At 35.4% G+C, this 24,488-nt stretch overlaps 1 protein-coding gene across 1 annotated transcript in view; it reads left to right on the top strand.

The window, feature by feature from the left end:
• The window catches only part of PCDH11X (protocadherin 11 X-linked), a gene marked incomplete at its 3' end in the record, with an annotated part of 459,004 nt that extends 441,421 nt beyond the window's left edge, over positions 1–17,583 (top strand). Inside the window, exon 7 of the mRNA XM_082061889.1 lies at positions 17,192–17,583. Within this exon, the coding sequence (XP_081918015.1) occupies positions 17,192–17,583 (392 nt within the window). The remainder of the gene's footprint in view (positions 1–17,191) is intronic.
• Positions 17,584–24,488: the final 6,905 nt, after the last annotated feature.

Raw genomic sequence — 24,488 nt, 5'->3', positions numbered from 1 at the left:
ATGAAATCATAAAATTTTATTAAATTAAAGTTGGTAAATTTTAAGTTGTGTCTTTGGAAAGACTTGATACCTTATCAAATCATCAGAGCACATATAATCCTGAGGTTTTTAGTGGTTTATTAAAATAATGAGCTCTTCATCACAGGAGGACCATTTACAGTGTATGTATGGCTTTTTGATGTTGCATTTGGTTAGATTTACTAACGACAATGAAAGATAAATCATGAATTTGTCTATTTGTGTTGTATATTTCAAAATGTACCAATAGCTTTTCCATGGAGAGAGAAAACTGAATTTTTCCTAGTATTTTTTGCCCTTCAGGCTTTGTGGGGTGCCAAGGGCATCATCACTTCCAACAGATATGCTTTGCAAGCTTAGTATAATATCAAATTGTGCAAAAACCTGGTTTAAGCTATCTCAAGTTGAACACCTAGAAATAATGGAGACTGCATAATTTTACTTAATTTCTTTATGCCTCAGTTTCCCAGATGCAAATGACCTAAATAAAGCAAATAATGCAAGTGGGATATTATTCATGCTCATGAAGCTTTTGATTGTGCTGTGAAAACAATAAAAAAGCACACAAGGAAATGAATAAATCTGCATTCAACACAAGGCTTTGAAAGTATTAATTAAAAAGGTGTATGGCCACATGCTGATTAGAGTAGATAAAGAGAAATATTGAATAACTACTTACTCTGAATTGGGCCCAAGGGTCCTATGAGAAAAATAGTGTATGATAATTTAATTAAAGTTTGCATCAAAATACATTTACACAGGGAGCTGAATTAATATTGCAGAATTTGCACTTCCTAACTTTTCAGAGCTTCACTGGGAAATGTTAACTCTTTTAATATAGTGGTTCTTCAGTGTGACATAATGCACTGATCAGATACTTGGCCTATTCACCTCACTGAATCGCTTAAATTCAAAGTATTAATAGAATAAAGTGAGTGTATATCTGGAATTGGAAGTGCCGAATGACAATAGCGGTGCACTTGGAAGTGCAAGTTTTCTGCGTCCTGGAATATGATAGAAGGAAGAGGGGGAAAGACAGCTAGGATGTATGCTCTGATTGAGTCAGCTAGAAAAGCCTAATATTTACACATATTTAAATGCTGATATTTATTATTATTTGTGATTATATTAATATTTAAAATCCTCTGTGAAGTATCTAGGCAGAAGCTGATGAGTTTTGTATTTTGGGGGCAGGTCTGGAGTACTCACTGTTGGATTTTTTCCCCACTTCCCTGGGGAAATTTAGTTACTCAGGTCTTGAAGCTGCATAATTATTCAGTGTAACAAGACAAAGGAGCAGGGAAATGGCACTGGTATGTACAGAATTAGAATATGAGAATATGAAGTGATCGATAAATGGAGTAACCAGTCCCTTAGGGAAGTGGCCATGTCCAGTATACAGCAGCTTTTAGTATATGGGAGAGGAAATTCTCCCTGTGCTGCAGTTGGGGATAAAACAACAACAGTGAAACAATAACACCTAGAAAATTTACTATAATGTAGTGGTTAATCAAGTGTTTCCAGGCTTTAAAATAAATCTCCGCAACCCATATTACAATTACAGTGGTACCATATTCATGACAGTATCATAGTGTTTCCAATTCTACTGTATAATGGACTTATAATGGCAAAAAAAATCCATTGTAATAGCATCTGAAACATGTTATAGATGTTCTTATATCCAGTTTTTCCTGTAATTCAGAAAATTTGTAGATACAGAGAGCATGTTAAAATACTTAGAGTAGTAGACTACCGAAAATCTATTAATTGCTGTTCTAGAAGGGATAAATACAACAAATTATAAATAAAATAAATTAGTATTACATTGTGCAGCAACATGGATCTGTTGATTAATGGTGTGTGACTCTCCGAGTATCAGTACCATTATTGTACAGCTTTGAACGTCACTGGCACTCCTGTACCTGTGTGCTGGTCGCCCTCTGGGTCCCCGTGCTGTGCGAGTGACGGCGAGCGGAGCCTTCGTGATTCCTTCGGCCTCGAGGCAGCACACAGGGAACGGACAGACCTGGGAGGGTGAAAATAAAAAGAGTCAGTGGCCGGAACCTACATATTTTGGGAGTTAGACTCTGCGGTTTGTTTGGTTGTTTGTTTTCCCCTTGAGACTTGAATGTCCTTTTCTGCAGAAGTTGTGCACTCATTACGATTTCATCTCCCAACGTTCCAGCAGCCCAGTTGGTGGGAGGCTTTTTCCCAGCCATGATAAATTATTCTCTGTCAGAATCCAAATCTGCCTTTTCAAGTCTGATCATTTCTGATGAATTTATTCTCTTAACTTGAGCTTGAATAGAAGCAATAGACGATAATAAATTAACTTTGAGCATATTAATGACATCTCTAGGAGACTATGGATGAATTAAGGAATAAATAGATGAAATAGGTTCAATAACAGGCTGGTGAAAACTTAACCAGCAATTGACTGGTAGCTTTTCATTTAGGTCCTTTTATATCCTATGGTTAATTAAAACCATAGAAAGATTTTAAAGCAACCTTTTGGAATACAGACAAAGTATGAATTCCTCCTGCCATCCATACTTGCAGTAGAAAAGATGGTTGTCAAATGTATGCCACCAAAGCTTAAGGAACATCAGCTTCAGAAACTCAGGTTTGTACCCTCTCAAAAAGAAACCTGTGTGCCAAACATGGCGAGAGCTTTCTATGTGCACCTGCCAGAGCAGCACTTAGCCCAGACTTAAAATCTCCTTTCTGTAGAGCTTATGAAAAAATACATAAATTATGGACTTTTGTGGATTTGCTTTTATAGACTGGAGATGAGGGTGGCATATGAACTTCCACTCCTAACAAGAACTGTTGTAATCTAAGCTTCTTTTGGTTCACTTTACCTGCTGTGTCCAGGATTTCCAAAGTAGTCTGAAACTTAGACTTTCAACAGAGCTGGATGCTGAGCTTCAGGGACTTGAAATGAATGTTTCTTAAACCTGATTGTAAAGGATCCTCTGTCTTAAGCAAGAGAGAAATGGCTGATTGAGGCTTACATACTAAAGAAAGTTATAAGATCCCTGACAAACCTGAATCCTGCTATTTAACCTCATTTAATAACATATTTTGGGCTTTCATTAGCCTAGGTACACTCATGCTAAAGCCTATCAAACAGGAGTGAACCTTACTTTTTTGCAAAGACAATTATGGTCTATTTAAATGTTTAAAAATGCAAATTATTGGTTTATGCTTGGACATCTTGCTATACAAATAGGGCTGACTCAAAATTAAACACCTACTCTCTGAAATCTGAAGCCTAACAAATATATGTCTCCCTTCAGAATCCTAAATATAGACACACATAGACAGTGTGTGGTTATAAGAGAAGATGTTTATATAATTAAGTTTATAAAAGCATACTTTAAACATCAACCATTTTTTTTAATTCCTGTTCTAAAGCATTTCTATCTTTGAAGTAATGGAATTTAATTTCCTGAATAATTGAATGCCTTGTGAAGTTTAGCTTTATACCCCCACAGTTTTATATTTGTTGTGCTCAAAATAATTTCTTAAAATAGATTAATAATAATAAATACGCTACCCTGTTTTCAAGCATCATCATAATCCTCATAGTTGCAGTCACAGAACCTGTCCTGACGGCTTTTGAAATGGGCTGAAAAACTTGCTGTCGGCAGCTGCTCACTCCCATTCTCTTGGCTGCGATTACTGACCCAAAATCTTCAGAATAATCACAGCTATGACTGTTCCCTAACACTGTCTTTTTAAAATTGCATATGCCATGAGAAATCTGTCAAATGTGGATCTGAATTACTCCCATCTTGTATCAGTTGTCCAGGTGCTGAGAGAATTATCTGGTTTAGAAAAGGAAGCTACAAGTCTTTAATGCTACTAGCTAAAAGTAGAATATTTATATATTTTAATTGAAAAATACTTAGGAGAACAGGAAAGAATATTGAAGGAAATCGGAAAGTCACTGTTGGTGTTTGTCCAAGGGAAACTCAGGATTTAAATGAAATAGCATATTTTCTAAGAGGTTTGGTTTTGTTTGTTTGTTTGTTTGTTTGTTGGTTTTGTTTTGTTTTTAATTTCAGCAAAGGAAAAGGAGAAGTTTGTAAAATATATGTGTGTGTATATATATATATTTTTTTTTTTTTTTTCTATCCTGCTGGCAGCAAAACTCCTTGATGCCAAAAACCGCTTAATAGCGGGAAAAAGCCCAGGTGAAGTGATGCGAGAAACTTCCAAGCAACAGCAAAACTTCGGTGGAGAAACAGGTCACAACTGAATGTTTAAAGGGTGATAACTGTGAAAGTATCGCCTCATCAGAACGGTGCCAGAATTTCTGAAGGCACTAGAAATGCTTATAAAGGCCCAATTAGGAAGCCGTAGCCATCACAGTAAGTGGTAAATGATGGAACCTCTAGTCAGGCATCTTTTTTCTTCTTTCAAATGTCTATTTGGAATGAGGCTCTGAGCTACTGTGCAAAGATTGCTCCAAATCACTCAGAGCCACACTTGTATGCCTGACTGGAGCACAATGAAGTTTGGATTATGCTGTTTTAAATTATCACCCATTTGAAGTAATTTTCTTCATAAAACAAGATTAAAATGACTGTAATTCAAAACATTTTACCTCAAATTGATGTGAAAATTGTAGTGTTCATATTACTTCCATTTTTCAATTTGACAAAACATTTCACTCCATGTATAAGCTTTTCTGTGTTGTCACTATCTTAAGAGTGAAAATATGCATTTTACTCTGTACATTTTACTCTTTCCTGATGTGTCTTATTTCTTAACACTACTTATTTAAGTTTTTTAAAGCATGTCTTTAGTTAGTCTACTGTGGTACCTGGGGAAAATAGAAACATATAGGAGGTTTGCTTACTTCTTTTGTAGCCAACACAATAACGGTTTAGAGCTTCATATCATTAAATTTGTACTCTGGTCTTTCTACATGCCTGATGGTTTGGTAAAGTGCTGATGATAAAGCAAAGCAAAGAAGAATTTGAAGTTCTAGCATGATAGAGTTGAAACGCAGAATGTGGTGAATTTTATTTACGTGAAACCTCCTTTCATTCGTTTTCATACTAATATGACAGTAGAAATTTCTCACCATATTTTTTCCTCAAGGTTTCATGTCTCCTGAATAAGTAATTAAGGGAAATGATAGTCTTTTCTCTTCCTCATAAGTTTATTTCATAGACAGGCAGTTATATCAATAATTATTTTTTAAAAATCCAGTAAATTCCAATATAGTTACTTGAGTTCCCTATGAATAAGGTTATTTATTTCATTTAACACGGAGTGCTTCTTACAGACTTTTTGTGAAGTACAGAACAATACGGAAAAGCACTGGAAAAAGAAGCAACTTGCAGAAATCCACGGCTAAATTAGTGCCAGTGAGAATTACAGCTGTAAAGTTTCTGGCCTAAAAATACCAATATACAAACGCACTCATATTTAAGTTATACTGTATTCAACCAGAAATGTAACAGAATGCCAAACCCTATCCCGTAATGTAATAGCAATACGTACATCAGCTATCAGACCTTCAAACTCTGGGAAAGAGCTGCTTTGTGTGCTAAGTCTGCAAAGGATAATTCATTCCTTACTAGGGCGTATGATTTCAGGAGCTGAAAGCTTTAACTACTATATATGTATAGGATAGATTTAAAGTGATTATGGAAATGTCACCACAGGACAATACATTATTAGTAGTCCCTCATATGTTGTATGCTGTTCCCTTATGTTTGCTGGTAATTAAAAAGCAGATTGGGATGTCGTGATAAGAATGAGTGCAAAATGTCCCTTTTATCATTTGCAATAAGTATGAAATAATGGTCTTTCTGTATCCTTCAGTGATTGTTCTGTTTGCGTTGGTGACAAATGACATCTTTCTCCTTGTAATGTGCCTGTAGGGTTAAATGACTTTATTATTATTAATGAGTCATTGCTCCAGCTGCACAGAAATAGAGGGAGTAGGAAACATAAGAGATTTACACCTAAGTAATTACAAATGTAATTATTACCTTTCAAATTTCATTTTTCCAGCAATCACCAAGTTGTTAATCAAACATGGCCCTTTCCATGTGTTCACACTTTTTTGGGGTCCTTGTCAAAGGGATGAGTAACTACGTGGTTCCACTGAGGGCAGTCTGTGACAGATTGACAAAGTGGTAACGACGGAAAACTGCTGTGAAAAATTGGTTAGAAAATGTTGTCTAGTCATCAAGGAGTCTGTGGTTCAGAGGATTTTCCAAGAGAAAAACCCTCCTGGGCTGCAGCCATATGGAGGACAGTGTCCTCTTGGGGAGGACAGAAGCTGCGGGAGGGGAATCCTTTTGTCCTGTGGAGATATGAAATGTCAAAGCTTTACTCCTCCGGTCTGTCCTCCCACAAGGTTGTAGAATGTCGTTAAGGAATCTAATAAGCACAACAGGAATTAAAATGTGTGCCCTCTTGACCCTGCAAAAGATATCCTAATTACTCATAATTCTGGATTTTCAAGCTTTTAGGCAGAGCACCAGGCGTGTTCTTCTGTAGTAATGGTAAGGGAGCCACAGGGGATTTATGGAGGGGGAATGGTTGTGGATTGGGTTAGACCATGTTGCAGATGCCATGAAATGTAAGCAGGGTTGTTTTTCAGATCATAATCTGAACTTGAAATGTATTGTGAAATGCAAAATCTGAGGAAAAGCTTTGGACAAACAAGAACATTGCCTGTCAATAATGTAATTTCTGCACAATTTTGAAATATTAAGGATTCTCATATTTTAAAAATCTAAATTAGAAGAAAATTAATAGAAAAATGGAAACTCTTAGCTTCTGTACTTTATACCTCAAAATGTCATTTGAATCAACACTGTCACAAAACAATTGAACTTTGACACTACGTTGCTGATGGAAAACTGTTTTGTCAAAAAACTTCAGCAAGCTTTACTTATATATATATATATACACACTTATATATTAAACTGGAATAAATAGTCCAGTCAAATGTAATACCTATCAGCACTCAAATAAGTGTAGTGTGTTACTTAGATAGCAGTGTAGGTGAATATCATAAAAATGCTTAGAAGTATTGCAAAATAAATAAAGTCAGGGTATTAATAATAAAAACAATTCATTATTTTTGTTTACATTATAATAAAGATTTTTTTTTATCTTGAAATGCATTTGGAGTCACAGCATAAAAGCCATAGAATATTTATAGAATGTTGTAGGTTTATTTTGTTTGCTGCTCTAGTGGCCTTTGACTTGCAATGTCTTTTTTGGTATACCTGATGAAAACACAATTTCAAAACATCTTTTATTTCAACTTCTTGAGTTATCACAGGAAATACCTGTTTACCAGCTTATTTAGCATTTGTTTTTTTTTTTTTTTTCTGTTTGCCTTTGAAAATTAACTTTTCATTAAAGTGTCTGAAAAATGAACAATTGCGCACAGTTGTTCAATGACTTAGTTTAAAAGAATTTTTTAGTATTCTCCTTTCTGTTTATTTTTACTATAAACTGAATAAAAAGAAAACAGACCCTTTTGGCCTGTAGATAAATCAAGAAACCCTTGCTAATGTGAAAAAGGGTGTAAATACAGATATTTGAAGCAGAACTGTAGGTCTTTTATCCCACCCCTGTCCCTTGAAGGAGCCGCTGGATGTGAGGTATCTCAAATATAACTGAAAATGAACTTCTTCATCACCCTGCCTGTATTCTGCATTCTGCTGAGGGTGACTCATTCACCTCATCTGATTATTGTCACAAGTGTTAGAATTCATTATTACAGTAGAGTGAGAGTATACTAATATTTTCATGTAGGTCTTTTATCAAGAATAAAAGCTACTGACCTTATTCCACCTAGAAGTACTGTTCCCTTCTTATCTCTCTGAAATTCATCCCTTTTCCTGTCTCCAAGCCCAGGTCTTTGTTCTCTAGCCAGAGAACCACAAAAGATAATTGATTTTTTTTTTTTTATTCTGATGTCCACAGCCTAAGCTTAAGAAATGTATTTTCTTCTGTTTCCACACCAAATGAGTTTATGTAGTTTCAGTGATTCATAGCTTTCTCTATGAAACTTTACCCTTTCAAGGTATTTAGTGATTTATCATAAAATTAGTAAACTACGTCTGCTTCACACACACACACACAATTTTATTTAAAACGTAGACCTTAAAAAAGGAGTATAATATTATATTCTATATACTTACACTGTAGATATTGTAAGCAAGAATTTTCTTTTTAAAGCTTAATGTATGTGTATTTGAATGCAAGTGGGAATGAAACAGAACACTTCTTTAGTTAGTTTTGAAGAAGAGAGAACAGATGTGAAGAATTCTATGTAGAAATTACTGTGAATATATTTTTCTGAGGATTAGCTATATGAAGCTGCATTTTGAAGGCAGCTCATTTCATCGTTTCAGACAAACAGCCTTTCTGTACAGGCAAAACCTCAAGTTCTTTGTATTGTTTTAATGTATCTTTTTCTGCTTTAAGGCGGAAGGTATACTAATGGTCAAATTTCTATTATATAATACATATTTTCTCACTTTGTTTTATCCTTTTAAAGTGTTTAGGGCCTCTTAAAATAGTATACTGATATGCCCCTACATTCTCCAGCAAACGTACGCACAAAAGATTCTCCTTGGTGTTGAATTAAATGAACGAACATACTATGTTGAACTGACTCTGGATTAAATAAATAAATAAATTGATTGACACAAATACACATCTGTTGAATTGGTGGTAATGGATTATCATATATATTCCTAATGAGGCATTTGAATAACTATTTGATCCCTAAAAAGGAGATTTAAATGGTCTTTCAGAGTGTACAGTTACCTTGTTAACAGTTACCTTGTTAAGGGATTTTTCTGTCAGCCCCTATTCTGTTTTAACATGTTTGACTAGATCACTTTTTTAAGCTAAACATTTTAAGGGATGACTTCTGCTTGCACCTTTAAAAGCAACTTTTACTGAGCATTTGAAATTTAATCTCTAGAAGTGGATACGAGACACACTACTCTTTATAGATTTCCTCCATCTCATATTTCCAGTAATGCTTAAGGATATTTAAGAACATGTAGAACTAGGTTTAATATATACATGGGTGAGCAATAAGGCTTTAGAAACATCGTGATGGTGTAGTATTTAGTGAAATTAGTGTTGTACATCTTGCTGGAGACTAATAATGCTTGCAGATACACTACCATTACTACACTTATTGTCTTCCTGCTCGCTGTAACAAACAGCATTGACAGGAAAAGCTCATCTTTCAGAGAATGGTAAAAGGTTTCCAGTGCTCTGAGCACCACTGAGGGGTTGGGGGTGAGCGAGCGGCTGCGTGGTGCTGAGCTGCTGGCTCTGCTCAGTCCAGCACGGCAAGATAAAGGTGTTACTTGAAAAGGCAAGAGGTGATAATTGTTGGGTATCTACAACTTTCTATGGACATTTCATTCTGTTACTGTAGATAAGAGTTGTATCTTGTAAAGCTTAAAATTAAGTTTTAGACATTGAGAGACAAAGTTTACTGTGTCATAAATGCCCTAAAAAACCTCATATTGAAAATGTTTCCTGTTCCAGGCACCAGCTGAAAAATGGCAGCTGAAACCCTTTTTCATCCGGCACATTTTTGTAGGATGTTTGGTTTGTTACAGAAACTTTATAGCAGTAGTAGAGCTTAATATATACCACCTGAAATGCATAGTCATCTTAGGTGTGGGGGAAGAAATGCAAATTTCACTCTTAACTATGTTTCCAGGTCAAAGGTTATTGCTGGAGGATAAACCATTTTTCACTTTGTAGTCACCTTGTTTAATTGATTTGAATTCAAATTTATAGTCTGTGTTAAATAATGAAGAATGTATTAATAATTAAGAAGCTTCAGTACAAATGTGAAGCAGTTAATTAAATATTAAATAAAGCACATTGTATTACTCAGTGTTGTAATCAATATACTAGATTTTAGGCTATTCATTTCAATCATTATACTTCCCAAGTTATGGTTAAAATTCTCATTGATAACTTAATATGCACTTCATAGGCTAAGAATCGTGTCCTTTGGAAATCACCGTGTTTATTTTGACATAATTAGCAACGAAACATGGATATTGAAGCAAAAAGGGTCAGTGCTGTATATTCTACAACACTCATTATGCGTGAAGAGGTTGCAGGGGGTTTGGGGACTTGGGGTTTTTTTGATGAAATCCCTTCCTATGGAAAACAGCAATTATTGAAACCAAACTTACAGGAGCATTGCTTTTATACTGTTTCTTGGGTTTGATTAGTACAAGTTTGAAATTCTAGTCAGAATAACAATAGGAGATGACTTAATGAAAGATTAATGTGTTTTAATTATATGGCTATTATTTGGGAAGGAAAGATTCACTTAAATTCAGAAGCATAGTTAATTTATACAGGAATTAACAGATGCTGTCTCTTTTCCCTAATACTTCCTCCATTCCCTGTCTTCTTCCTCACCAGCTTCCCCCAGCCGTCTTTGATAATGTTTTCTGGACTCATTGAAGCCAGGTACAAAATACTCACGCCTCACACCACAAGGGTTTTATGATAAGAAGCCTAACTCATGGCAGGTTTTAGGATTGAATACAAATTAAGTCTATGGATGTTAGTCGGATATAAACTGTATTTGCTGGAATGGAAGCAGATCTTATTCTTGCAAGATATCCAGTACAATCTGGCAAGCCTAGGTAGCACAGGAAAATGTGTGATTTCCTGCATGCCTGTTGACTCCTCAGTTAGAACATCTGGAGGATCAATCTTCCTCTGAGTAGGATTTCTCACACCCTTTGGTCATGACAAGTTCTGTACACACAGCTGAAAACGAAAGGAAGTGGTGTGTCCCACTTGTTCTTCCAATGAAATGGTTCAAAGGCTAGAACTTCAATAACTTGGGTTTTAGGTTATTGAGACATATACAGGAAATAAAATATTCATAGCAAACTTGTCCCAAAGGCATTTTATTATTAAAGCAAAAAAAAGAGTATATTATAACTGCAGTTACTTAGGGTTTCTGTGTTCAAGCTTCTTCCTCCTGACCTTATTAAAGTAACCCAGTTTACACTAACAACTACTTTCCCCTCCTTTTTTTATTGTTAATGTCATTTCTGTTCCCTTCACATAGTAGAGGCTGTTAAATGATGTTACCCAAGTGGCCACTTTTGGTCACCAGGGTAATTCTGGACTATAATTTCCCTATATTATGCTTGAATTCCTGCTTAGATTTAGTACCACATTTAGTAAATACACATGGGCAAAAAATGGGGGGGAAACGACCCATTCCTTAGGAGCTATTGGCTGGGATGAGTGGTAGAAGGTTGTCATCTTCATCACTCTGGTGGGTTCCTGCTGAGCAGAGAGCACTGAAAGTGCGACGGGAGCTGTTTAATATGAAACGCTTCAGTAAATGAGAGGCACTTCTGGATGCTGACAGAATAGCATTGGCACTGCAAGCCATGTATTCATATATGTGCTGTGTTGTGAAAATATGAAAAATAGCTCAGCAATGGCATAATTATGGGCAATTTGCTTAATTGCTTGCTAATTGTTGCTTGCTTTATTATGAAACAAGAGTGCTCTAAATGTAACACTGGATGGTTTGCATCCAAAATGTGTCAAATTCAATACTGGCTTTTCATTAAGACTTCAGCTACATGGCTTTAAAATTCAAGCACTCTGTATTCTGGGTTTTAAGTTGTTTTCATATTTTTGTAATTGTTTTTGAAATTTTGTTTGCACAAATTGTAAAACCCCTGAGCCTGCATCAATACAGGGCAGTCTGATAAGTTTTGAACTTTTAACAAATCTGAGTACTTTGCTGATCAATACATTTAGAAATGTCTTTTGATCATTATTATCCATGTGGATAAAGGTGGACATATTTTAAGGCTTCTCCAGGAGCTCATGTGCTTGGTTGTCCAGCTCCTAGAAATGCACACCTCCCTTTTAATACATGCATTCCTTTTTCTTTTTTTTTAAAGGGACTTGTGCAATTCTGAAAGTTTAGCCTTATTTTTGGAAAAACTATTCTCTTCTGTTTTGACCAAGCTATCGTGCTTTGACCAGAATATTAGACCAGACATCTTCAAATGTTCCTAAGTCTTTTTGTAATTCCATAATCCAAGTAGTGACTTTTATGGCAGATTGAGAAAGGAACCAGCCCTCTTGATGTTGCCTCTGTCATAGGTTTCCCTTTTGGGGTGGAGGGGAGGGCATGGGAGTTGAAAAGAAAGTGTATCATGCATACACCAAGTATACGCTTCAACAGTCTTAAAGGTCTTTACCAACCTAAATGACTCTATGATTCTAACATTTCAAGATTCTGAGACTGATGATAACACAGTTGTACTAACAGCTTGTTTTTTGAGAATTCTCTATGAGAACTATTCTTAAAACTGGAACATAATATTAAGCTGGAAATGCCAAAGTAGGGAGTGCTGTGCAATGTATTTTGTAAACTGAGAGGGAGAGTAGCATTGCAGACCTTCAGCTTGCATCCCCCAAAACAAAGATAATAACCAACACTTTCATTTACCATCTGTAAAACCCTACACAGACTTTATAACCACAGAAGTCTCTAACCAAAATGAACAGGAAAAAAAACATCAAATGGGGTTTTTTAATAATAGTTTTGACTGAAGGGTTGCTATCTGGCAAGGTTTGGATTCCACTTCTTCTTAAGTGAAAGCAAATATTCTTACTGAAAACTGGTTTGACCTATAAATGATAGAGACTGTGGAGCAATGAAGAAAGTCTTTTAACTATTGTTCTTTTGGTTGTATTTGACAGTTCTGATCTAAACATTTCATAAGAGCTGACAGACACATTCTTTAAAAATGTTCTTAGTTCTAAGGCAGACATTTTAAAAAATAGTTTCATTCCTAAAACAATCTGGAGTTCAAATCAAAGTGGTAAACTCACACATGCACGAGTGTGATGTGTTCTATGAATTAAAAATTCTCTTTCGTATTACTTGTGTGTCATTCTTGAAGAGTCTCCATGTAGTATGAAAAAAATATATATAAAATTAAAGTTTTGTTACTGAGTGAAGTAAGAAATGAGGTAGACTGGTAAGAGTTAGATAGAATGTATTGTTTATTCATAGTACATGAGGGATATGTACATTTCTATTTCCATTTATAAACCTGTCAGATCTTATGTGAGATGTTACCAGACACTGAATTTCAGTAGCAAAAACCCATCTTTTCTTCTGAAAATATTCAGACAGCAGGAACCTTCTTTTACTTGATTGGTAGAGGCAGACACCACTGAATAATCGCCTACATTACTACTTTTGAATGAGAGAAAATGTTATTTTCACCCACATTTAGCAATGACTTGCAAAGATGCACAGTAGAAGGACGCTTAAAGAGTAGCAGCTAGAAAACGCCATGGTCCATTTACACGGCCTCTGGGAAATGGCCACTTGAGCACTGAACGTCACGCTCACACAGCTGCGTGGCTTGAATTCCTGCTCAGCTGGTCTTCTGGGACGCTGGGCTGAGCCGGGCAGAGAATCCTCTGGTTAAAGCGGGTGCCAAGTGGTGGAGGAACAGCCAGACAAGGTGCTGGGGCCAACATCACGGTGCGAGTTACAGTGACCTCTTTGCATGTTCAGTCTGTAACAGAATATTCAGAAATCAGTTGCATTCTATTGTAAGTTGGCACCATTAGTATAATATATTGCTGACATAAAGCTCTCTGATAAAAATGGGAATTCTTAAAAATGTGATTTTAAGTAAAGAATAGTTTAGATGACAGTGCAATGCCGAGTAGTTATTTAGAAGGATTTCAGGTGCTAAATAAGCAGGAGAATGATGATATATTAGGACAATGAAGAATGAATTAGACTGACAGAAAGAAGCTACATTTCATGGCCTGGAAGAGCAGGAAAATAAAGATAATGCCTGGTGAATATTCATGCAGAAAATTTCCTGCATTTTGTTCTAGTTTCATTCAGAAACAGAAGAATTATTATTATTATTATTATTATTTTTACTACATTGTGCTAAAACCATAGTATTTCACACTGCTGGGTTTATTTATTTTTACTTCATACCAAACAAACTATTATGCATCCCAGTTGTCCTTGCTGGCGTTATTTACCCTGGTAGCTCAGTTGGTGATATTTTCTAAGTTTCCTTCAAATGCAGATACTGGGGACCCTGTCTGACTCACACTATAGTCATTGTAACGCCTTTAGTTAATTTGGTTTCCTACAGCATGCCCAGTCTCCTAAAGATTCTCCCAGGGTTGCACGAATGCTATGGTCTATAGGCAGGTGGTTTGGATTCAAAGAAAAACAACACAGAAAACCATGTTAATTTAAAAAACAAACAAACAAACAACCAGCAAAACAAAACACCCCCCAAAAACTCCTATTAAAGTTAGTCTAGAGGTTAAGGATATAATTGATTTTAAAAAATTATTTATTTTCATTTTTTTAATGAGTGCAGCATATTATAAAACAAAACTTGACTGTTATTACATACAGAAAAGTATTTGTATTTGCTAAATACCTTTTTTAATTTGCTGTTCTGCAGCACTGCACAGGTGCTCAGTAGAAAAGGCTTTTAACTCTTTAAAGTTAATGAGAATTGTATATTTTATATGTTATTAATCATAAGCAGTGATGAAACACATCCTCTGACAATCAAGATTACATGTACCACATAGCAATGTTGAAAGAAAGGTGATGACTGCTATAAAAGGTGTATCTTCAATACTGTCCTGCATTGGCAGACTGTTGTGTAATGAAACCTCAACTAAAGCCAAAATAATTTGAATGCATAACTTATGATTATGCCCAGGACTGTTCTAAAGTTGGGGGGGTTGTGGTTTTTTTGTGTGTGTGGTTTTTTTTTGTTTTTTTGTTGGTTTTAATCTCATTATTAACAGAATAAACAAGACTGTCATTCTGACGTTCATAGCATGGTAAGGTGTTCCAAGTCTACAGGTAGTCTGGCAACATATGGCACAAAATTACCATCCTACTGATCTGTTGAGATAGCGTACAGAATGTTTCATAAGTGACCCTTTATTTCTGTAGTTGCCTTATCTAAAGCTTAAATGTTAAGTTTTTATTGCCAAATGCTTCTTTTGATGGCTTAGCTTTCTTTACTCTCTTACTGAAGTTTGACACAGATAGTACAATGTAAGTATTGTAACCACTTGCTGTGAAGAGCTACAAATGCATAAGTATTATTTCCAAATGAATAATTGTGTGGTTTTCAGTTTAACTAAATTAATAGCATTTTAAGAGTAATTAAAAAGCCTTCAGATAAAAATATATACTGAGGTAATGGGTATCAAAAAGGGTTTCTTTTTTTAAATACATTAAAAAATATCAGTTTCTGTATAAAACAGGTATAATTCAACACTCTGTCAAGGTTCTACCTGATTTCAGTGAATTGCCTTGACCAATAGAGAAGCAAACCTGGATAATTAAAGAGCTTAACAAGACTTGTATATGCTCAAATGTATATCTCTAATAGCAGATAGTAGGACACAGAAAGATTAGACTAATCTGCCAGTAGTAACTTTTTTTTTGCAGGAACTGTTGCCTCTACTGAATTATTTCCATATTTGTCTCCTACTGCCCATCAAAACTGGATTAGTATTTCAACAGCAAGGTGCCAAAGCTTTGTCAGGATTACATTGAAAAACACTGAGACAAAATGACTGAAGACATGTTGAAATGCCAGTAATAGGGTAAAATAGCATTTATAAACAATCATTTCTCTAACTAGCATGTACTCATACAATGTACTTAAGGAGAAATAACCAAGAATATAGCATTCATGATACAACAAGCCACCAGCTGTCTGCTTATACGTAGCAGATTTAAAAAAGATGTAACCTGTATTTTGGACAGCAGCATTATATATTTCAATGCCTGAAGATAAAACTTAATTCATTTGTATTGAGATGTAACATGGAAATATGTATTTGTGGTTTGTAGCTTTACATAGATTTCAACATGCAAAGTATTTATTAAAACAGAAATGTAGCATGTGTTTAACATAAAGCTCAGATGGTGAGAGGCTTCTACTCAGAATTTACATTGCTATAAGTAATTCCTAGTGGAATAACTTCTCCCGTGGTTTTTAGCCAGAAACCAATTTTAAATGTTATTTTCATGAAAACAGATATTAAAAATATGTATGTATCTTTTATTGGAAGGTTTTGTGAAGACAACACAGCAAAATATCTAATCAGATACTCTTCTTTGCTCTTGGTATATTTAAACCATGCACACAGCAAGAGAATATAAAATTAACACATATAATATGAAAACTATTTCAAAGAATGATTTGTAGAAGTTTCATTCTATTAGTTTGAATTTACACAACATAGTAAAGACACAGCTTAAATGAAACTGATCAAGATTGTTTATGTATTGCAAATTATGTCTTTCAGATTTAGTGGTTTACTTTGCCTTCGAACAAATTATAATTTCTAGAATCCTTTTTCAAGAGCACAAACCTTGTGTCTACTAAAGAAATCTGGTTCAATTACTAGTAAACTACAGAGGTTACACCTTCTTTTGCTATTACCCTTTGATTTTTCTAGGTTTCCACTATCGAATGAGTGGAAAAATCAATTCTCTTTAAAATAGGTGTTACACTGTCTTTTATTTTTGTATCTCTTGTATGTGAATTTTTGAAGCCAATGTACCATCTTTGGCTATGTATCCAAATTAATTTTGTTTTGCCTTAAGCAAAGCAAGAGAACCCAAAAATCCAGTTTTAAGAGAGTACTAAAAAAAAAAAATGAAAATCATAGTAATTATCTTTTTTTTTCACATAGTTGTATACAAATATATATAATTATGGTATTAGATTATTATAAGGCTTCTAGCTTTGTTACACAAATGACAATTTCAAAAAATGAAAAGGTCATTGTAGGTAGAATGTTTAAGGGCTTTAGTTACAAGGCTGTAATGACGGTGTCATCTGTTCATTAACCATTAACTTTTTTTCAGATGATAACCAATGACAATACTGTGGGCCCCAAACTTGCCAATATCTAGACCTTCATTAAGCAGTACACCTGGAGATATTTTCTTTCCAAATTGTGGTCTTCATTGTAGAACTGAGATTGCTTCGTTAACCTTGATTCTCTGTGCGCATCAGTCTTCAGACCTCTAATAACGTCTTGTCTTTTTCCACCCTCCCAGCTATCGAAATAAATCTCCAGAAAGCCCTGGCTGAAGCCTCTGAAACCTGCACACAGGAGTGTCTCATCCTGGGCCATTCCGACAACTGCTGGATGCCACCGTCTTTGACGCAGTACCAGCAGTCCAACACCCCTTTGCCATCATTTGGCTTCCAGCAAGGCTGGGGCCGAGGAGCCAGGCCTGAGGGACGACACACTCTTGGGAGGCCCCTTCCAAAGGACGACACTGACAAAGGCCAGGGTGGGCCCAGGCCCCAGTTCTACAACACCTGCGAAAGACATTGCGCCAGCGAAGACCCTGTCAAAGTCATTCCTCTGGCAAACTTCGCCGCGGCCCACCAGGCACCGGTGTCTGGGAGCAGCGCTACGTTTGTACATGAGCACCAGCTATAAACACATATCTGACAAATCCACTATTTCAGGCTTTAAGTGTGACTGTATATAGTCACAGCCTAACACTGTTCTAGTGCGTATACAAACCTGTTAGGCTTGTGAATATTTATGTATATAGAATCCTAAATTTGAAATTGAAAAGCTAAATCCTTAGGACTTACTTAAAAGAAATTTACCATAGTTCTTGGTAAAACCCACAAATGGGGAAGAAAACCTGCAATCCAGAAACAATCAAAACCCCAAAATCCTTTTGATTTTCTTCTATGGGCCATATAGTGCAAATTTCTGCCAGCAGTTCTTCCTCCCTGTTGAAAGCAATTTCTTAGTACAGTTTGGGGAATATTACCGTTTAAAGATACCTTATTCATTTTTGTCTTCGTTATTATAATTTATAGCATATACATAGAATTCATCTTCCGTTTGCTTAGCAATAGAGATCAAGTGGGCAATTTCTCTTTTGATTACCTTACATATCTAATTCTTAAGAAGGATGGTATCTCTTTCCTTGAAAATTCATCTTTCATGTAATTAAGAAGGAAAATGTACTTAAAAACACAACAGCTCCTTTTGCTTTTAATTTTTATTGGCTCAATCTACAGGTATTTATTCTTTGAAAGGATGCAGTATATGAAAAAAAAAAGCTTTCATCTAGGCTTTTCTGTGTGAAATAATCAACAGGATAGGATATGCGAGATCTAAATTGGAAAAAAAAAAATCTCAATAACTTATTTTTAAGGTCCAAGATTTTCCTTTCTACAATAGTGCTACATATTATGCTTTTCAAACAATAAGTCAATTTGTAATTTTTATTTTTATTTTTTCATCTTGCAGAGCTTGGTTTGGCTACTGTTCCTGTTAGTTGAAAATTACGTGGGCACCACTGAAAACAGTAGGAAATTGGGGTAGTTTTTTTCACCGATGTGATGTTGTGGCTGCAAGCTGCGGGTGTTTAAAATAATATTATAGTGATGTACGTGGCTTTTTTTACAGCTATTGTTAAGTATTCAGTAAAAGGTTAGTTATTAGTTATTAATACTTCATCACAAATCTATTAGATTAAGGAGTACTCGTCATTGTGGCTTACTTTATTACAGAATGACTGACAGTTCTCAGCAAAGAAGAATCTAGGTAATGAAAGCTGGATAAATGTAATTATAAATACACCCTAATCATTTTTGATCCTTGTCCCTTCCAACCTGATAGTCTATGACTCTATGATATTGTTTGATAAGGTCTCAAGATGATTCTCTTTAAAGATGAGGGAATTTTTTCAGGGTTCTGTGTACTGGAGGATGTATTATTAATAGTGGCAGAAAAAAGTTGGTAAATTCTACAGTGCATGAAAAGGATATTCCTTACTTAGATGAAAAAAAAACCCAAACCCCACAACATTTTCCTTCTAGTATTTTGTTACTGTTTAGCTATTTCATCATTTACAGTATGTACATACCAATAGTTTTTTTCTTTGAAACACTGCATAACTTTGTTTAGTTTTATTGCTACATTAAGTGAGACAATCGAAGTTGTATGAAGGGGAAAAAACACAGTGTGTGAATATTTCCTATGGATAGAATTCTATGTAGGCTTCATATTGTAACTTAAATATGTAATTTATGAACTGTGTGTAAAAATGCTGTAATATTAGCTGCTTGTAAAATTTACAGAAGTTGTTGAGGGTTTCCAATGAATGCTAAAAGAGCTTTTCTTATGTGCCCAGCAGGTTTAAGTAGCTTTATATATCGCTGTCCCCACTGTAAATCTATTCCAATGGCATTTAGATTTTATGTGCAAAATAAAAGAAACTTCACTTTTAACCTACTGATAGGGTTTAAATAATGATCATCAGATTATCTAATAATGTACTTCTTATTTTCTTTCTTTCCTTGTTTTTTAAATGTAGTTTTCAATAACATTTGAAAAGATGTGGCACACTGGCTTCCAGTTGCATGTAAATCCTGGAAAAATATAATAATCCTTTGGGTACTGACACACAATAGCTGACAAAACTCATTTCCAATTCCAGGACAATTAACAAGTTGACAAATTAATTCATACCTAATATATACAAAGCACTTTGTTGTTTGCTTTGGAGCCATCACGATGAGAAAATTCAGCAGTGCTTTTCAGGGATATGCAAAAAGAGCTTATCTGTAGTTTACACAGATTTACCAAACATATTAGTCGTGCAAATTTAGAATAATGCTGACAGCTAATGTTTCCTATTGTAAGCAGAGGACTTCAGTTTTTACTACAGAGGGCTGCCATACCAATGTTTACAGAATTGGCAGCTGCGTTGGAACACTCTCATTTTTTTCTTTTTGCCTGTAACATTTCCTTTCTGCCTGAAAATTATAACTGAAATTTCCTGGCAAATAATTCAGTTCTACAATTTGATGATTTTCATAGCATAAGGTGAAGGAACCAAAATCAGTGGTTTTTCACAGGTAGGGAAAAAAATCCAACAAAGTTCCCATTTGAATGTTTAGAGTTTTGTGGGTTTTTTTTCCCCCTAAGGTATAGGAGCTATTAACCATCCCCCTTTCTGTTGAAAAGAAGTAAGCAAATAGCAACAGTAATTAAAAGAAAACAAACACCAAAATCAAACAACAATAAAAAAATGTTTAAACAAAAAGCATTGTAAAGATGAATCAGATTATAGGAAGTATTCAATGTGACATCCATGAAATTGTGTTGTGATATTCTAAAATTCTCTCAACAGGATACAAAACAATTAATTGTAAATACACGTATCTGGAGTTAAATGGTTCCCTCATTTTTATATATTACATATCTAATATATAAAACTATGCATTTGAGGTAACATTTTTCTGAATGGCATGTCAGTATCCAGAGGAATAACTTTACTAGAGACGCTTTACACATCTTGCCATATATATAAATAATTTATCTAGTACATAGACTGTATATTTTTGTGTAATTTTTTTTAGTCATTTAACTTATTTTATCTTGTGTGAATTTGTGGAGAAAACAATCCTATATACAATATACAGTAAAATGGTAGTTAAATGATTAGATTTGTTTCATACAGTGTAACAATAAAGGAAAACCTTTGCCTTCAAAGTAACGTGTCACACAGTCTAGCCTAGATCATCCTGCCCAGCCCAAACTCAATTCATGCTCGTTGCACTTCTAAGTATTGCATCAAAGTCATGGTTGGTGGTGGCAGAAAGGAAGACATTTCTTGCTGTATTGTAAAGCAGTCAATTGTTTTTGTTTTTTTTTTTTTTTTTTAAATTTAAAAAAAAAAGATCTGAAGTCAAACTGTTTGAAGTAAAATATGCTGTCTCTTTGTTTTCCTAAACTGTGCTGTATTCTGAAGTGTAACTTAATTCTAAAGAAAGGATAATTAGGCATGTCTGCTTGGCCAGACAGAGACGACTGAGCACCTGCTCTCTCTGGGCTGTGAGCTGGCTGGATGCAGGTCATTTAGCTAATTATCACGGCAATGAGCCCATGCTAATCGGACCTGAGGGCTTATGAATGTTAGCATGACAGCAAGCTTGACACAACATTAGTTACGTGGTTCTGAATCCAGCCAGGTCTTTTTCCTTGGCGTAGGGCTGGAGGAGAGCGGCCGCTTTGAGTCAGCCATCGAGGAGCCCAGTGAGTGCAGATCTGTCTGGGTGTTTTGTAAAAGAAGAGTTTGCTCTGCTGTGTTCTAAGCAAGCTGTAATCCATCCTGGAACTGCATCAGCTCTGAGCTACTGTTATTACACTGCATCCAGCATGGGCAAGCCAAAGACCATAGACTTAAATAATTTCTAGTCATTAATGGTTGATTTAGCTCAAGTTTGTTTGATTCAAGCTTACAAAGTTTGAGTTTTTAAAGTTTGAAAATTCACACTTAATTTGTTTGGTCAAGTTTTGCTTTGCAATACCAATCCTTAAGGAATGATTATCAATTAAATGATTGCACTGTAGTTTACTACCTTTATTTCACTGGATAAAGAAAAAGGAAAGGATTGGTTTGTGTAGACACAAAGTAAAGTTGAAGGCAAAGATTTTATTTGGTATACGTAGGAAAATTGTGTATAACTTATGTTATCCCTAGTGAAAAAGGAGATTGACAATTTCTTGTAAATATTTGAGTTTGTATTTTTGGGAAATCTCCCTGCTCTATGGCATACTACAGGATCTGAGAGTGAGCAGTGTATGTCTGTGTATTGAAACAGCCCTAATCACACTTCACAAATAATGCCGTTGGACATCATATACTACAGTCCGGCAGCATTTAAACTCCAGTAAATTTGCAGTAGTTCTATTTCAGGTTTCTGTACAGCATGTTGTCTTGTTAATTACAATGCTTATTAATAAACTAGATCCACAAAAGCAGTTTTCTCCTTTGTGCTGTTTTCCTCATGTTTCTGATATATAAGGGTTTAAAAAGTATTCCTCCAGCCACACTTTTCTCCCATTTCCACCTTTCCAAAACTCCTTTCTTCATGAAGCCCCAAACTGTCAGAAAGTCAAGAAAATTTAACTTCATTTGCAGTTGCTTCATGTAACTGAGTAGCAGGCTTTTGATAAACAGTAGAAATATTCACAGACAATGTGGACAGCAATCTAGCTTTATCTTATCAGAACTATCTTCCATTTCTTTGTCACTTCTTTTCATACCGAGGTCCTTCCTTCTACTATGCCTCTGATACACTGAGCTGAAGGCAGGAGTGTTTATGTGTTTTGTTTTGTTACAAAATAAGCTATTTCTAATTGAGAGAACATGGTTAATAAGTTGCTGTTGAGCTAAAGGGATTATCCCCTCAGAATGAATGTGATATAATGAAATAACCGTGAAATGAGGAACTAATGAAACAACATTTTATGCATTTTTTTCTATATTATTTAAGTCCACATTTAAAGAGCAACTCTTTTGATAGTTGTCCTGATACTAAGGCAGTAATATACTATTCTTTGTCACTTATGGCTTTGCAAGCATAGCTTCCTTGTCTGCAGGACCTTTTTAAATAGGAAAATAATATTTATTTGGGTATCAAACCTGTGCACAAGTATATTCCTTTACTGCCAACAACTGTTGAAACATTATTATTCCAAAGAATGTATTCGGCCTACAAATATTAGAAGTTCTTGAGGTGGAGGGTTTTCCTGGTTTGGATAGTAAATTCTCAAGCTGGGCTCAGTAATATTTTGAAGGGCAACCTCAGGAGGCAATGAAACACTGGAATTTCACAGAGATGTGATAAAGCAGAATAATAGAGCACAGAAGAAATATGCAGTATCTGAAGATGTGCATCATTTTAGCATTGGTGTCACTGTGCAAAACTGCAGGGGTACGGCAGAAGTAGTGTTCCCTGGGACTCATCTTTTTGTTTTCCTCCCTGCGGGCATAAGGAATACCTGGAGCGCTTCTCTGCCCATGTTTGAAATACTTGAACCCCAGGTATTTGCTGTGTAGCTCTACAGAGTGTGGCTGCAGCACTGAGGGAGGGCTGGTCCAGTGTTCAAAAACCATCTCTTAACTGCAGGATGCACTCCAAGACCTCCTCTAGGTAATTTGTGGGGAGGTGGTGGTTTGCTAGAATGTACATGTGGATTTATTTGAAGAAGAACATTTGTGTATACCAATAGAAGGCAATTTTGGAGATATGCTGCCCATAAGATCATTTAGCATTCTTGCCTTTTCTTCAGGTTTCTTCCAGGTGTGGGCCTAGGACTGAGCTGTAGTTTGACTGAACAGCTGCTGGTCTGCTCCTCATCAGAAGTACAGCATATCAAGCAGAAGAAGGAAATGAGCAAAAAGGTATTTTATATTTTTTATTATTTTAGTGATTTAGAGATCTTTTGATGGTGCATATTTTGTGCTTAAAACTAAAGCTAAATGCATTTATGATCTGAAAGCTATGTCTTCATATTTAATTCAAAGCAATTCAGATCAGGAGCTTAAATCTGTAGGTCCGTGCTTTCCAGAGAGCTTTGAACTATGGAATTGATGCTACCTCCTCTTACACTTTTTCTTCACTAGGATTAAGAAGTCTGTATTTATAAAAAAGAAAGTTAGTATGTACACTCATCAAAGAGACAGATAAATGAAGTGCCTGGAAGCACTGTACTAGACTTCAACCTATAGCTTTAAGCTACCAGCTGTGATGTGTTCTAGAGCAGATGAGTAGGATGTGCAAAGAAAAAGACATTCACTGAAATGAAGTTATTCATTGCTACTGCAGATGTTATGCATGTAGTAAAAGAGTTGATTAACATAATGAGATTAAACTAAGCGAAATTGCTTTTAACCTGTGCTTAGCTTGAGTTGTTTAGTTATCAGAGATGATAAAAGATTGTACCCAAAAGCTTGTCTAAACTTTCCAAATGTTAGCAATTCGAGAAAAGATGTATTTTTTGCTTCTCCGCTGTGTAGATCAAGCTTCAATTTACAGGTGTATGGAACTACAATAAGTCAGTGTGTAGTTCTCTGGAGACTAACTGAACAGAGGAAAGTTAAAATCACTCTGCAAAACGAAGCGATTATAAGTGAGGTGGGTGGGCAGGGGGAAAGGTGAATACTTTGAATGCTTTAGAAAAAATACTATAAAGACACAGGCAAGTAGGTAAAATGAGCAACTTTTCCAGCTAACATATACGCTAAGATACACTGGATTATCTGCAGACTTGCAGTGCAATGCTAATTTTACTAGTTAACATTTTGTAGAGAGGTAAAACTTTAGTTTTGCATAAAAATATACGTTGAAATCTACATAATCAAAATCTGTAATGGTAAAGAAGACATACCTGGAATATTTTTAGGCCTGTTTAAAAAGGCCCTTGTACCAAGTAGGCCTACAGGCTAAATTCTAAAAAATACAGAGAGACTCTTGCTGTTGCTTTGCAAGAGCTAATGCTTTCAAGTGATTCTAACTAGAGAGAACAAA

This window comes from Streptopelia decaocto (genome assembly GCF_964273445.1).
Source record: "Streptopelia decaocto genome assembly, chromosome: 10".
In the NCBI taxonomy this organism is placed as follows: Eukaryota; Metazoa; Chordata; class Aves; order Columbiformes; family Columbidae; genus Streptopelia; species Streptopelia decaocto.
This window is presented reverse-complemented; position numbering and strand designations above follow the sequence as displayed.